The sequence below is a fragment of the Rhineura floridana genome, chromosome 1 (assembly GCF_030035675.1).
Source record: "Rhineura floridana isolate rRhiFlo1 chromosome 1, rRhiFlo1.hap2, whole genome shotgun sequence".
Classification (NCBI taxonomy): Eukaryota; Metazoa; Chordata; class Lepidosauria; order Squamata; family Rhineuridae; genus Rhineura; species Rhineura floridana.
This window is the reverse complement of record NC_084480.1, coordinates 184,644,469-184,661,510: the sequence shown is the minus strand read 5'-3', so window position 1 is coordinate 184,661,510 and position 17,042 is coordinate 184,644,469. Positions and strand designations below refer to the sequence as shown.

The following is a 17,042-nucleotide window of genomic DNA, read 5'->3' as shown; positions in this document are numbered from 1 at the left end:
GCTTATCTCTGAGTTCTTAGGTATTCACAAAATTTTCTTGAGATGATTAATGTTCACATGTGAATACCAACTTTCAGTAAATGTCAGCCATTCACTGTAACTGGGGTGTATGGTGCATTCCTTTGTACTCATGTGTTTAAGGGAAGGGCACCGTGTGTGTGTGTGTGTAAAATCATATAATGAAATTTCTGGACAATACAAATTATTTCTTCTGTTGTAATTATCTGCTTCTATAAAATAAATTAATACATTCACAGTTTTGTGTAGTAATGCTTGAAGTCTGACATTACAAAGTAGTTTATGCTTTCTTTGACACCCAATTCATTTTATTATATATGTTTGTTTTTTAAATACACTTCTGTGTTTAGTGAATAGGTTGCTCGTGGTGCTGGGGATGTGTATAACAGAAAAGGAAGTATTGACATGACTTTTGATGTATTAGTAAATGTGAGGAACATAATAAGAGAGCTGAGTCTTAAGGTGTGAATATTCACATGATAAGACCCAGCTTTCCTGTTGTGTTTTATGGGTTAAAGATTTGTGTTTTAGGGTTAATAGGCTTTAGGAGTAAACTGGGGTCTTGCAGATTGACGAGGGGTAGTTTTATTGTATCAACCAGCTTTGCAGCATCATAGCTAGTTATTTGCAGTGTAGTAGCTAAACTACAATCTCACTTCTAGAATACTTGTCAGGAAATCCCCACTCCCACTCTTCATATTACTTAATATAACACCTGTACAAAATTATGACTGACTTGGCATCTGTTTGAATCATGTTTTGGTAATGCAACACAGTGAGATTTTCAATGGTGGCTAGTGAATTTATTTTGCATTTGTTTCATTCTGTAACAGGTACGGAATGATCTGACTGGTGTCCTGTATGGGGAAGATATTGAAATCTCAGACACGGAGAGTTTCTCTAATGATCCCTGCACAAGTGTCAAAAAGCTCAAGGTGAGTGCAACTTTATGAGGCACTTGAGGGACAAAATAGTTCAGATTTGAATGCCACAGTTAGAGTAAGTCCAGCGGAGGTGTCCAGAGCACTGACAGTTCCATCTGTACTGGATCTGTTTTGATTATTGTAGCCTGAGAATGTGGACAAGCTGTTTGAAGAAGCGCAGCTGACTATCTGACCCTTGACCCTCGCCCATCTTGGCCTCTTAGAGCTAGCTGTAGGGGGTTGACTTGGCTGGTCCAGGGAGTGATTAATGTTTCACTGGAGGAGGGGAAGGTACCATCTGCCTTGAAGGAGGTGGTTGTGCATCCCCTCCTTAAGAAGACCTCCCTGGACCCAGAAGTGTTAAACTATTATAGTCCAGTGGCAAATATCTCCTTTTGGAGCAAGATGCTTGAGAGGGTTGTGGCGGGTCAACTTCAAGCATGCTTGGAGGAAACTGATTACTAGGATCCATTCCAGTCTGGCTTCCATTGATAAGCACTCTTTGAGTAAGATTTTATAGCCAACTGTGGATCCACCTGATAGTTTTTCCATGCAGCCCACGTTTAGCTGGCTTGCTAATCAGACTATCATGGGACACTTTGTCAAAAGCTTTGCTAAATATAATAAATTATAATATGTCCACAGCGTTGGAGGTATCATAAGCAGTTGTGGCTCATTTACAAATATACTAGTAGAATCAAATGGATGGAAGTAAGAAAGCTGTGAGTGCTGCAATCTCTAAACGTTAGGGTTTTTTGAAAAAAAATCTTTCTATAAATGCCTGATTGCTTGTATAAACTAATAAGAGTGCCATAGATGAAGAACTAAGTATATGTAACATAGAACACCATAGGTATAGGGCTCCTATTGTTGGCTGTGGAAGGAAAACATCCAGGAGTTCACTGGTAAATTTTATATATTTGGCAAAGTGGTTAAACTCATTGGTTCTAGCTTTTTGGTACTGACCTGACATCTAGAGCAAACACCTGTGCCTGAAATTACACCTTATAGTTTGTATGTGTGATAATTGTATCCAATGTATATATGCTGGAATGAATGTGTGCACATGTGTGGGAAGATGAGTCTAGACGTTAGATTTTAACCCACATAGCTGAATGTGTGGACACTTTTTCCATAGCAAGCAACAGTAAAATCCCACTTTGCACAAGAAATTTCAGTGACGTGATAACACTTGTGTGCTGTGTTTATTTTATACATGTTTTTTCCCCCTCTGGGTGGTATCCGATTAAGTCATAATCAGAGTAAACCTATTTTAATTTTACCTCTTTAGGCCCTTCAGTACCACTCCCCTATATGCACACACGTAATTGTGATTAACAAAACAGAGGTTTTAATTGTTCTACCAAAACATTTTGGCTTCCACCTTCATCAGCTGCTAACATATAAATGTGGTTGTTACCAAGGTGGCAGTTATAGAGTTTTGGGGATGGAATGCTCAGAGGGGCTTCATTTACAGAAGCTAAATAAGGCTGGTACTGTCCTCCAGGTTCAGGCCATGTGGTGCCAATGTGTCCAGAGAATATATTCACTAATAGGCAAAACACTTTGCGGTTTAAGAATGTACCTGTAGCCAACAGATATTTCTATCAAACTTTAAAAAGCAGGGAAATTGGGCAGCTATAGTGAATGCACCAGAGGAGCAGGACACCTGACCTCCTCTCTGAGATACTGTACTGTACTACAAATTTGTCAAAATGCAAACACAATTTGGATTGGTCTTTCACAGTCCAATCCACTTGCTGTGTAGTTTGGAAGAATTTGGTAACATGTGCCTCTGAGCATATGGTGAGTGGTGGCAACATCTGCCATCTTCAAAGATGGAGAATTACATTTTTGTATGTTTGTTGGTGTTCTTCTATTCTGTGTTACTATTGTTTCTACAGAGAATCTAACCTAGAAAATTATATTTCTCTCATTAGGAAGGGGAGGGGGAGGGAGGAGGATATTGGGTAGGTGGGCAGAGGGTAAGCCCCTTTCCTTTCCAAAAGGAAAACATTGTGAACAGTATCATTATTTTTCAGGGTTTTCCCCACCTTTTTATTCTACAGCAGGCACATGTAGACTCCCACCCAAATTTAAACCAAAACTGTCCGCACCAGAACATCATGGCTTCTCCCAAAGAACTCTGGGAAGTGTAGTTCTTGAAGGGTGCTGAGAGTTACTATGAGATACCCTCTTTCCCTCACAGAACTTCAATCAGTTAAACCAGTCTGGCCACTGGAGCTCTGTCGGGAATAGAAGCCTCCTCTCAGCACCCTTCACAAACTACACTTCCCAGGATTCTTTCGTGGAAGCCATGACTGTCTCAAGTGAAATCAAAGTCTGGCCTGGGTGTGGCCCCCTGATTCGCCAAGCCAGGCAGCTGTGAGTCTGGCTTTTAGAACACTGACACTTGGTTCTTACTGAGCATGCCCGACATTATCATTGAGTTCAATGCTAACTTTCTTAAATTAATTAAAAATCAGCCAGGCATTTTTTAAACTTTTAACCTGCAGAAGATGAAGGTCAGAGTATGGGGCAAGGTCAGTAATAGGATTACAGGTACTCTGTGAACATGGCTGATTTTTAATGAATGTCAACAGATTATGAGAAGTCTGACAGGAAAAAGTCCAAAAGGGGTCTGGTTTTTTCTCTCTCTCTCTTTTTACACTTTGAATTCTCGATTCTTTCTGACTGTTTTGTGTATCTCCATGAAAATTTAGAGGGTTGTTAAGCAAGCATTTCTGAGTTTAGGACTATAAGTTTTGTAAGGTTTTGTTTTGAAATGAGTTTATGGGAAGGATCAGAATGGCATGGGGGTAGTTTCAATTTAACATTGCGGAATGTGAAAAATCCATGGTGACTATAGTATTATACAGCCACAGTAATCAGACCTGCAAATGATCAAACCTGCCCTCCTCCTCCCCTTCCTGCCTGCTCCCCTCCCACTCCTCCAGTCCCCATCACCTGTGGTCAGTTTCAACTATCCTAAACCTGATTGCAGGGGGGTAGATCCCACTGAACTCAATAAGCATGCAAATGATCGGTCCATTCTCAGCAAGGTTGCACAGGATCCCATTTCTTACCTCCTGGATTAAAAAGCAGAGAAATTCACTAATAGGCAAAAAACCTTGCAGTTTAAGAATGTACCTATAGCCCACAGATATTTCTACCAAACTTTAAAAAGCAGGGTTCTCCCTTAAGTTAAGAGAAAGTCTCCATAGAATCCTCCTTGGTTGGGGTCTGAATGGTACGCTATACAGGGTTTAATGTATGCTTCCTGAACTCCATGCAAGGTTTGCCTTTCTTACACCACATCTCAGCAGTTGCTGTTTCTACATAGCTCTGTCCTTCAGCTATTTGACTGTTGTCCCCTCCTAGGCCCTCATGGAATTACATTCAAATTTGATTTATTTGCTTAGGGGTGTTCTGATCCTGATTAAATCCCCTCCATTGATGACAATCTTTAATTCATCTTTTGATGATGCATGAGTAGTGATGATGCCTTTTTTTTTGCTTTCTTTGCAAACCTCGAAGGAATATGACATTTACTTTTGTGAAAGTGGTATGTACATACTAAACAATGGTAACTTCAAAGCCTAGCCTTTCGCAAAAAGAAATATGAATATTAACGTGTTTTATTGAGCACTTACTGCTGTGTAACAGCTCTGCCCCATTTCCGTGCTTTAACAATAGTTAAATGAGAAAAAGTTTATTTTGCAGTTTGTTGTTGTTATGTTTCTTCAAGTCGTTTACGACTTATGGCAACCCTATGAATCAGTGACCTCCAAGAGCATCTGTCATGAACCACCCTGCTCAGATCTTGTACGTTCAGGTCTGTGGCTTCCTTTATGGAATCAAGCCATCTCTTGTTTGGCCTTCCTCTTTTTCTACTCCCTTCTGTTTTTCCCAGCATTATTGTCTTTTCTAGTGAATCATGTCTTCTCGTGATGTGTCCAAAGTATGATAACCTCAGTTTCATCATTTTAGCTTCTAGTGACAGTTCTGGATTAATTTGTTCTAACACCTAAACTAATATCATATCCTTGGCCAATGGGACAGGAACACGCATGTCTGCTCCACTTGTCTCTACTAATCGACACCATTACTGTAGTAATTTGTTGGTTTGAAATGGTGCTGGAGTTAAGGGACGGGAGCGTTGCTGCTCACAGAGTCTTTCTTGTTTTGGCATTCCGAAGTATTGATGCTACAGTACTGGTAGTTTGTTACATTAGCACAGGTGTCCCACATGTAGCAGATGCTTAGGAGCCGTCTGTTAATCTATGTGACATCCTGTGAGCCTAGTAAGTACTATGCAAATACTAAATACTACTTCTGTTTTCTAAACAGTGCTAAAATTCTTTGATTTATTTAACCCAATCATGTCATGTTTAGAAGTAGCTTCTACAGTGAGGTGGGGCTGCCTTACTGACACCAGCATTGCTACTCCTTACCTAGATGGGTCTGGGCAACAGCAAGATTTGGGCCACATTGTTGTACATGTCGGACGAATATAATGGCCCCATTGGTGCAACTGCATGGCCACAACTGCGTTGCTGCCCCACCCCCATCCAGGTAAGCAGCAGCAATTGTTATACTGGGAGGAGGCCTGTTTCACCTCACCACGTGACACTTTTAGCCATGTTTGGGCCAGGAGACCCTTGTTGTTGTAAAATGTGATGCATCAATTAATTCTTTACTGCATGCAAGAGCATTTGAGTAATATAAGGCATTATAATGGATACCATAAGCACCGTCTTCAGCTCTTATATCTCAGCTCACTCATTGAGATCACCCAGAGGAGCGCTGTTAATTGTCCCTTATGTTACAAAGGCCTGACTGGCTTTAACTAGAAGTTGGGTATTTAATGCTGCCAGTTCCTGCCAGTTGCCAGTGGAATACTGTTCCAGCACAGATTTGGCAGGCATCCTGCTTTTGACTTCCAGGCGTCTCTTGAAGATCACTTTATGCAACTGTTTAAACTTTCTTGATTAACAAGGCATTTTAGTGATGTTTTTGTACTGTTTTATGGTTCTTTATGTTTTATTGTATATATTGCTGTTTCCTGCCGTTTTATATTACATGAATTGGTGGTATATAAGTGCTTTCAGAAATAATAAATTAATAAATACAAATAAATTACTGATGAGGATACATATCACCCCTGTGGTCTATGAGAGGAAGGGTTTTGGAAGCCAATTATTCTAGGATAGTTGTGATTGCATTAATATATCATTTTATATTCTGCAGGGAAATGACGTTCGAATTATCCTTGGCCAGTTCAATGAAGAAATGGCAGCAAAAGTATTCTGCTGTGTAAGTAAAAAAGAGGGAATTTCAGCAGACTTGATGGGAGAGATACTTGGGAACTCTGTGTATGCCACCTTGAGTCCCATGATACAATACATTTTCCTAGTTGATAGATACATACTGCTGCTGGATGCTTGAGGAAGGAGAACATGTTGGCTCTTGGAAGACAAAGCGCAAGATTTTCAGAGGGCCTAAGCTAGAAATAAATGCCCAGGCTAATTTATAGCAGATTGTACAACTACACATGCCAGATGAGGAGACAATATGCTGTGGGAGATTATATTATACCAGACCCAGACAGATATAATTCTGCATATTGCACAACTTAAGTGAAAAGGAGGGAACAAACTTTTGATCATCACGCTTATTTATAGAAGCTCTTCATGCTTCGGCATTAAGCCTATTAATTATGAAGGTGTTTATATTATAGCGGCAGTCAGTCAGTGGCGTTTTGTGGATTCAGTACAAATTCTACGTTACACATAATTCTATTTTGAGGATCTCCTTCATTAAAATTCGTGTTCTTTTATGTTATTTTTTTTCACGAAAGTAGTTTTGTTTAATAAATTAGTGGCTATCATAGCTGAGATCATTAAACCACTACAGTATCATTTCTTATATGTGATGTAACTTTCCCCCCTCCCCTTTTATATTTCCACTGTAGGCATTTAATGAAAAGATGTTTGGCCCTAAATATCAGTGGATCATTCCTGGGTGGTATCAGAGCTACTGGTGGGAAAAAGCTATTCCAAAGCTTAATTCATCACACTGTCTTGCTGTAAACCTTCTCAGTGCCATGGAAGGGTACATTGGAGTGGATTTTGAGCCTCTCAGTTCAAAACAGATAAAAACCATTTCAGGAAGGGTGAGTTTGTTCACTTTATACCATTTGGGGCATGTAAAGACATCCTCAAGATGTGCTGTGTTTTTGCCAGCAAAATCAGCTGCATGCAGAAACAAGGTTTCTTATCATAGTAGGTTTGCAGCACAGTCTTAATCCTTGACATGGCAGCACAAACATAAGGCTTAGGATAGGGCAAGGTTCCTCAAGTGGGACTGTGCAAAAGATTCTGATGAATCGTGGATCAAGAACCATAGTGGGGCTGCTTTGAACAGATTCTGTGCTGAAGCAGGATCTCCTGGAAGTGCCCCAAACTGAAGCATGAATGTCCAAAGTGCTTCAGGGTGCTTTTGAAATTCAGATGCTTAAAAAATGCTCCATGCAATATTTGCAAAAATTAAAACATTTCTCCCCAGGCTTACCAACCAAGGAAAACACCAGATAAGGGGAAGGGGAAGCTCTTTTATGACTGACAGGTCTAGCTTCTAATCAGAGAGAGTAATTTTACCACAGCTCTCCAGTTACAGTGCTTTGCCTACAAAACCATGGAGAGACAGAAGAAAATCCTGTTTAGTTCTCTTACCACTTTAAAGGTATTGAGCAGAAAAAAACCTGGACCTTTTTGCCTGTAATTTAGCATATTTCCTAGGTCGGGACACTTCAGTCATGCATTCTATTTTCATGGAAATTGCTGATAAAACTATAGGGAAGTTCAAGGGAATTCTTTTTTAACCACCCCAAATCTGTAAAGGCTGTCTTTGCAGGACTATTACTACAGCTTCTGAAATTTGGCAGTATTCACCCCCTCAGGAGGAGCTATCATGCCTACAAATTTAATCTGATGCTGCCAAAAATTTTTTTATGTATCTATATACAAAAAGATGTATTGATCAAACTTATTCACTCTTCACTGGTTAATATACCTGCAAATTCCATCCACTTCTATTTAAACAACCCAAAGTTATAGCCATTTTTTGAAAATTCCCCATAACAGCCAATGTAAGAAGCATGAAACATAATTTTTCCAAAATGGAATTCAGATTTAGATTCCAAAGCAAACCAGACAGCTTCTGAAGTGCTTGAGAATGAATTTTGCTCTTTTCTGAATTGTCAAAGCAGGAGTGGAATGAAATCTTGTGGCTAGTACACATCCCTAATTTTGATTTGTTGTTAGGTGCCTTCAAGTCGATTACGACTTATGGTGACCCTATGAATCAGTGACCTCCAAGAGATCTGTCTTGAACCACCATGTTGAGATCTTGTAAGTTCAGGTCTATGGCTTCCTTTATGGAATCAAGCCATCTCTTGTTTGGTCTTCCTCTTTTTCTACTGCCATCTGTTTTTCCCAGCATTATTGTCTTTTCTACTGAATCATGTCTTCTCATGATGTGTCCAAAATATGATAACCTCAGTTTCATCATTTTAGCTTCTAGTGACAGTTCTGGTTTAATTTGTTCCAACACCCAATTATTTGTCTTTTTCGTGGTCCATGGTATGCACAAAGCTCTCCTCCAACACCACATTTCAAATGAGTTGATTTTTCTCTTATCTGCTTTTTTCACTATCCAACTTTCACATCCATACATAGAAATCAGGAATACCATGGTCTGAATGATCCTGACTTTAGTGTTCAGTGATACATCTTTGCATTTGAAGACCTTGTCTAGTTTTCTCATAGCTGCCGTCCCCAGTCCTAGCCTTCTTCTGATTTCTTGACTATTGTCTCCCTTTTCGTTAATGACTGTGCCGAGGTATTGATATTCCTTGAGAAGTTCAATGTCCTCATTGTCAACTTTAAAGTTACATAAATCTTCTGTTGCCATTACTTTAGTCTTTTTGACGTTCAGCTGTTGTCCTGCTTTTGTGCTTTCCTCTTGAACTTTCATCAGCATTCGTTTCAAATCATTACTGGTTTCTGCTAGTAGTATGGTATCGTCTGCATATCTTAAATCCTGGATATTTCTCCCTCCAATTGTCACACCTCCTTCATCTTGGTCTAATCCCGCTTTCCGTATGATATGTTCTGCGTACAGATTAAACAAATACGGTGATAAAATACACCCCTATCTCACACCCTTTCTAATGGGGAACCAGTCGGTTTCTTCATATTCTGTCCTTACAGTAGCCTCTTGTCCAGAGTATAGGTTGCGCATCAGGACAATCAGATGCTGTGGCACCCCCATTTCTTTTAAAGCATTCCATAGTTTTTCATGATCTACACAGTCAAAGGCTTTGCTATAATCTATAAAGCACAGGGTGATTTTCTTCTGAAATCCCTTGCTCTGTTCCACTATCCAACATATGTTTGCAATATGATCTCTGGTGCCTCTTCCCTTTCTAAATCCAGTTTGGATGTCTGGCATTTCTCACTCCATATATGGTAAGAGCCTTTGTTGTAGAATCTTGAGCATTACTTGACTTGCATGGGATATTAAGGCAATAGTTCGATAATTACTGCATTCCCTGGGATCCCCTTTCTTTGGAAGTGGGATATATATTGAACGCTTCCAGTCTGTGGGCCATTGTTTAGTTTTCCATATTTCTTGACAGATTTTTGTCAAAATTTGGACAGATTCAGTCTTAGTAGCTTGTAGAAACTCTATTGGTATGTCATCTGTTCCTGGTGATTTGTTTCTTCCAAGTATTTTAAGAGCAGCTTTCACCTCGCATTCTAAAATTTCTGGTTCTTCATCATATGGTTCCTCCGTGAATGAATCTGTCATCCTTGCATCTTTTTTATAGAGTTTTTAAGTGTATTGCTTCCATCTTCCTTTTATTTCATCTTGGTCAGTCAGTGTTTTCCCCTGTTGATCAACATCTCTACTCTTTGTTTAAATTTCCCTTTCATTTCTCTAATATTTTGGAATAGCGCTCTTGTTCTTCCCTTTTTGTTGTCCTCTTCTATTTCTATACAATAATATTGTAATCCTTCTCTTTGTCTCTGCATACTAGTCGCTGTATTGTTGCATTAAGGGTTCTGACCATGTTTCTGTCTCCTTTTGCTTTTGCTTTCCTTCTCTCTTTAACCATTTTAAGAGTTTCTTCAGTCATCCACTGAGTTCTTTCTCTCTTTTTAACTAGAAGTATTGTCTTTTTGCATTCTTCCCTGATCATGTCTCTGACTTTGCTCCATAGTTCTTCTGGTTCTCTGTCAGCTAAGTTTAAAGCCTCAAATCTGTTCCTTATTTGATCTTTATAGTCTTCTGGGATGTTATTTAAATTGTATTTTGGCATTATGAGTGCTTTGTTGTTGTTCTTTAGCTTTACTCTGATTTTCGATATGACTAGTTCATGATCTGTACCGCAGTCTGCTCCTGGTCTTGTTTTTGCATTAAGTATGGAACTTCTCCATCTTCTGTTTCCAATTATATAATCAATTTGATTCCTATATTGACCATCTGGTGATGTCCATGTGTACAGTCGTCTTTGTGGTTGCTTGAAAAATGTGTTTGCAAGAGACAAATTATTGGCTTCACAGAATTCAATAAGTCTCCTGCTTCATTTCTGTCTCCTAAGCCCCACTTTCCCACAATTCCTAGTTCTTCTCTGTTCCCTACTTTTGCATTCCAGTCCCCCATGATTACCATCATATCTTGTTTTGGTGTGTGCTCAATTTCTTCCTGTACTTCTGTGTAAAGTCTCTCCAATTCTTCTTTTGCATTTGCCGTTGGAGCATAGACTTGGATGACGGTTATGTTCATAGGTTTCCCATTTAATCTCATTGATATCACTCAGACCTTGCGTTGTAGCTCTTAATTGCTTTTGCTGCATCACTTCTCACTATTAAAGCAACCCCGTTTCTTCTTGATTTTTCATTTCCTGCAGAAGATATTTTGTAGTTGCCTGATTGAAAATGTCCCATTCCCGTCCATTTTAATTTAACAACAACAACTTTATTACGGTCATAGACCAGAAATACAATGTTACATCTGTACAAACATATCGTTAGAAAACGACTTAAAATCCAAAGATCCTAAAAAGTTCACATTAAAAAAAAAGGATAAAACCAACAAATATTAAAATTTGTTATCAATCTAAAAAACAGACACTTAAGCTGTTAGGCTATCAACAGAGATTAATGCACTGTATCCCTAAAATTGGTATAAGTTTCTCCTACAGCTTAGAGTATCTACACTCTATAAATACATAGATCTTATAAAAGTTGAGAAACTTGTAGGGACTTTCTGAAATGAATAGCAGCAGCACAAAAACAGGCTACCTTAGCTGTTACATAGGGGTTACGATCTGATAAAAGATAGTCTACATAGAAAATTTCATCTCTGTTAGGGAATCTTTGGAGAATTGGAGTAATTAGGGCAGTTCTGAAATCACAGTAAAACGGACAGTGAAGTAAAACATGATCAACTGACTCCACTACACTATTATCGCAAGGGCATACCCGTTTAGCATATTCAAGTTTCTTATACCTGCCCTCCAAAAGTGCAGAGGGTAGTATATTCAATTTCGCAAGGGTGAACGCTGATCTAAGTTTAGGGGCCGTCAAATCAGCTAGATAATAAGCATGGGCAAATGGCTTTATATTATATCTAAGTCCTGGGTTAGCTGCAGCACGAGTTAGATGAGATTGTAATTCGATATCATAAATTCTCTGAAGAATATAAGATTTTGCTTTAAAATAACCCAACGACAAAACCATAGGGAGAGAAAACCCTGTGGATTGTAATATAAATGTTAAAGACTTTTTCCATTTGGAACAGAAAACATCAGATAGCGTTAAAGGGGCCAACCCCATTGGCATAAATAGCAGTTTTAATTCACTCATGCCAAGTATTGTAATGTTGATATGCTCCATTTCTTGCTTGAGAATTTCTAACTTTCCCTTGTTCATGCTTCTCACATTCCATGTTCCTATTGTGTGCATTGTACAACTCTGGACTCTCCTTTTGCATCTGTGCACATCAGCCTCTGGGCTTCCAGTTATCTTTGACCCAGTGGCATCATTAGTCATGCTTTTCCGTTGTTCTTCCCCAGTATGTTGTTGAGTGTCATCTGACCTGAGGGTCTCATCTTCCAGCACTATCTCGTATTGCATTTTGGATACTCTGTTCATAGGGTTTTTGTGGTAAGAGATATTCAGAGGTGGTTTACCATGGCCTTCCTCTGACTTTGAATGCATCTTAGTCTGGTGTCTCAGCTTTGACCATTCTGCCTTGGGTGCCCCTCCTAGGAGTCTAGCCTCTTGGTCTAGACTCCTGACGGCATTGCTCTCAACTTCTTCAACACTCTCAAACCCCCTCACCATGTTAAGGTGTGCATCCTAAAGAGGCTACTTTTGATAGGGATGCATTTTTGCAAAAATCCGTACTTTTGATAGGGATCCTACTTCTGCATTTGCTTACAGAGATGGCAGTTTGGGGTACGTAGGAACAAAAGAAAAAGAAATGTGTTACGTTTACCTAAAACAACACAACACTTTCAAATAGAGCTAACATTTATCTGTCACCAGTGTTGGTAGGTTGAAATAGTTCTAGGTAGACTAGGGTTAGAGCTATCTGGGTTCACCCTGTGGAGAAAAAACATCATGTTGACTCCTGTTTATAAGTGTGTATGTATGCATGGATTGAGATCCTTTATTAAATCATTTTTTTTGTTAGTAAAAACAAATATTTTGAGCTCTGTTTAGCAAATGGATTTCACCATGGTAACAGTGCCCCAAACAACAAGATATTTCTTATTTCACACTTAATTTAACAAATATTATTTAGAACTCCCAATAGTGTGCCATTTCTGCAATTGGTGTGATTTGATCATTTACTCTAAAAGCAAAGTGGTTTTGGTTTAAGAATAAAGCATATCTCCAAATTTATTTCAGAAAAAGTGTGCCTTACCTATCACTAGTTTGGAGAACACTAATTAAGAATAATTGTTTGGATCCCAACTTATACTTTAAGTGTACCATGTGAATTGATGGCGCTATGTAAATGATGAAACAATGAAACACTTTCCAGTATTTCTTGAAATCCACTGAAATCTTAAATTCAGTCACTTTTAAATTCTGCAGATTTAATTTTGGGCACAGTCTTTAACATGCTGACCATGAATCAGCCTAACATTCTTTTCTACAGACACCACAGCAGTATGAAGAGGAATATGATCAAAGGCGTGGGAATGTTGAGCCAAGTAAGTTCCATGGCTTTGCTTATGATGGAATATGGGTAATTGCCAAAACACTTCAGCAAGCAATGAAGATTCTCAATTCCACCAACAAAAACCAAAAAATTGAGGACTTTAACTACACCAACAAAGAACTTGGAAAAATTTTCCTAGATGCAATGAATCAGACCAGCTTCTTCGGTGTAACGGTAAGCCTGCCTTAATTACTTTTAACTGAAGTCTGTAGTTGTATCTTTTTTGGGAACTATTTCAGTGGTAGGTTACTAGAAAGAAAAATCATATATAGTGAGTATTAGTTCAGAAAAGAACATTTTAGGTGCTGAACTGAAGCTCTGTTACTTCGCTGATGCTTTTATTACAGCAAGGCCTTCAGGTGAAATCTGGCTCCAGGTAAGATGATGAAGGTATTGGTGAGTAAGAACAGTATGGAATTTCTCCAAGGCTTTCAGTGAAGAACTGTCGGAGAGATGGGGAGTACATTCTGCACTGCTGAATACAGAACTAGCGGGTCACATTTATTCTTGATTTGTTATTGCAATATGAAAGTTGAATATAGAATTAGGAAACAATTTTCTTCAGCTGATACTCAGACTATTTCCCCCCCAAACTAATTGGCAGTAAGCATAAATTAGAGTCGCCCAATAGTTGACCCTTAGGGTCATTTTTTTCTGTGTGTTTTAGGTGTACATCCAAGGCAATGTTTAAAAAAATGTAATCAGCATTTATCAGGGAGTCAGTAATGACCGAGGCTTCCAGGCAAGAGTAGACTAAGTGACAGTAATAAATCCAGGTTTGCCACTTAATGTATGAAACATTCCTCAGTTTCACCACTTGGGTGGAAGCAGACTTCAGTGTTCTTTCTTACAGCTAGACCTCATATTCCCTCTCAGGGGAAGTTCAGTCCATGCACCCTCTGTTGGCATGGGGCTGATGGGATTTGTAGTTCAAAAAAGTAACTTTTCCAAGCTCTGCATTTAGGTACCTATGCTTCTTAAGTTGGCCTTTGGGACCATCTTTGAGGGAATTCTGTGTTAGCTCTTGCTTCTATTCTGATTGGCTGTGGTGGGTTTTTTGGGGGCGGGGGGTTCACTGTTTTAATATGTATTTGGATATTAAACATGTGAGCGACCTTGGAGATCTTGTTTAGTTTAAAATGTAGGATAGACATGTTTATTAATAATGTGCATAAGTAACAAAATTAATCATTGGGAAGCAGTTGAAAGTGATATCTTTGTGAAGAATTATCCTCATCCCAGCCATAACATATGTGAGCTGTGGCAAGCTGAGCAAGCCCTAGCCAGCTGGGGAGGACTAGCCTCAGAGGGAGGCAGTGGTAAACCCCCTCTGAATACTGCTTACCATGAAAACACTATTCATAGAGTAGCCATAAATCGGGATTGACTTGAAGGCAGTCCATTTCCATTTTCCATATCATGTTAAATGGGTCTTTGTACCCTTACTCTATGTTCCTGGCACCCACCAGCTGGAATGTAGCTACTGCAGTAGTTCATATGGTAAGAATTTCTATGAACCATGGAAGATGTAGTGGTGACTACCAACTTGGACAGCTTTGAAAAGGGAATTAGACAAATTCATGAAGACTATGGCTGTCCTGGATACTAGTCATCATGACTACACATTATCTCCAGTATCAGAGGCAGTATGTCTCTGAATGCCAGTTGCTGGGGATCACGAATACTACTACACTAATGTACTGCTTGTGGGCTTCCCAGAGGGAGCTGGTTGGCCACTGTGAGAATTAAGAGTTTTCCCCCCAAACTATATTTTACTTACAGCAGACCTGTAGACCTGTAGTTGAATACAATCCAAAATGCTGGACTAGATGAGCTGTTGGTCTGATCCATTAGGGTTCTTCGTACTTTATTACACAGGACAGGGATCACTCATCATGGAGAAGCTGCATTTATGTATGTATGTATGTTTTTCTTTTTATGGATTGCTTCCTATACAATGTCTTGAAGTGATTTAACAATTAAAACAATTTCAATAATGTCATATATAAAACAATATTTAAAAATTATATATAAAATTCAGATTCCATACAGATATAGATTGGGATCAAAACCTCCACTTAAAAGGCTTGTTGAAAAGGGAAAGTCTTCAATAGGCTCTGAAAAGAAAATAGAAGCCGTACCTGTCTGATATGCAATGGCAGGGAGTTCCAAAGGGTAGGTGCCACCACACTAAAGGCCCAATTCCTACATCATGTGGAATGGACCTCTTGATGAGATGGTATCTGCCAGAGGCACAGTATTGTGTTGGGTATATAAAAGGTAAGACTGTTTTTTAGGTATCTTGGTCCCAAGCTGTATAGGGCTTTGTGCTTTTTGGTGGTCTCCCCATGGCAAAAGTAGCATTTGTCCCAGCATTTAGCATCTGTTGTCTTCACACATAGTCAATATCACATGATCATTCAGAATTTGAACCATATATTGCTTTTTCTTAATTGGCTGGCTTTATACCTTACGTTCGTCAACCATGTGATCACATTAGTACTTAGTGGTGTAGTATGGCATGATGGGTAATAAGTGTGGTGCAGTCAGTATTGTGATTATACTGTGGATTCCCTAGGAAGTTTCTTAAGAAGAGAATGCAGAATTTTACTGTGGGGATCATTAAGATACAAAACTGAGTGATAGTTTATAGCTTGGCATTTCTATTTGGACTCTGTTTAATTCACCTCCTAAAACAGGAGTTTGCTGACCGTATCTGTGCTCTTCTGTATTTCATCTAGTTGTTTCTTTCATTTTAACAGAGACTGATAACTTTGAGAATCAAAATAAATGTGGAATCATCTGCATCTCAAAGGTCATTTTACTTGTGAGGATGAAACAAATGAGATGAGTTGTCCTGCACAGGGCCCATTGAAACAAATGGGAGCTGTACAAAAGAGCTTTCTTGCGCAATTCCTATTGATTGCAATAAGACTTATGCAGGAGAAATTCCATGTTTACTGTATCCATTATTTCTGTTGATACAACACCAAATCCCACCATGTTTTTAGTACCCTAGGCATCATATTGTTGATTTGCATTAGGTATTAATTTTAAGCTCTATATCTGATTCAGAAGTGCTGTCACCTAGCCAGTTGCCTTCTGTTTTAGCACTGCATTACAAGATCAGCATCTCCACGTGATGTATCTGTTGCTGTACCATACCACTTCAGGACATAAGTGGGGCAATCAAATCTTTGGCATTTAAAAACACACAAAATTTCCTGCACTTACAATACTACTACATCAGGGAGAAGGCGCTAGCCTAGTTTTCTCTGTGATGTGTTTGTTTTGAATGTACACAGGGTTTGTTTGTATGCGTGTGTGTATATGAGGGAGTGTTCAGACATTTAATCTACCTACTGTGGCCTGAAATGACACACACCAGCAGTTGAAGTATAATGAAAATCTGCTGCAGAGCTTGGAAAAGTTACTTTTTTTGAACTACAACTCACATCAGCCCAATCCAGTGGCCATGATGGCTGGGGCTGATGGGAGTTGTAGTTTAAAAAAGTAACTTTTCCAAGCTCCGAGCTGCTGTTCATGTATGTTGCTTCTTGTGCATTTGGTTCTCCTCATGATGGATTTCAGGATAAAATCACACCTGGAAAACAAGGCCACACCAATCTTGCACTCAGTAGCTTTCATTTTTGATGTTTCTATTAGGGATACTGCCAAATTTCACCAGGTACCAGTAGAAATATTTATGAAATGCATCTAGGACTTGCTGCATTGTGTGGTGACATCTGTTCTAATTTCTGGAATTGTTCAGAGATCGCTGATGTGCTAAATCTCTTACCA

The 17,042-nt window shown here is 39.1% G+C and overlaps 1 protein-coding gene across 1 annotated transcript in view; it reads left to right on the top strand.

Moving 5' to 3' along the window:
• GABBR2 (gamma-aminobutyric acid type B receptor subunit 2) overlaps nt 1-17,042 on the top strand; it is a 435,702-nt gene that overhangs the window by 96,514 nt on the left and 322,146 nt on the right. The window contains exons 4-7 of the mRNA XM_061588946.1: nt 852-953; nt 6,192-6,257; nt 6,916-7,116; nt 13,179-13,415. Coding sequence (XP_061444930.1) covers nt 852-953; nt 6,192-6,257; nt 6,916-7,116; nt 13,179-13,415 — 606 coding nt within the window. The remainder of the gene's footprint in view (nt 1-851; nt 954-6,191; nt 6,258-6,915; nt 7,117-13,178; nt 13,416-17,042) is intronic.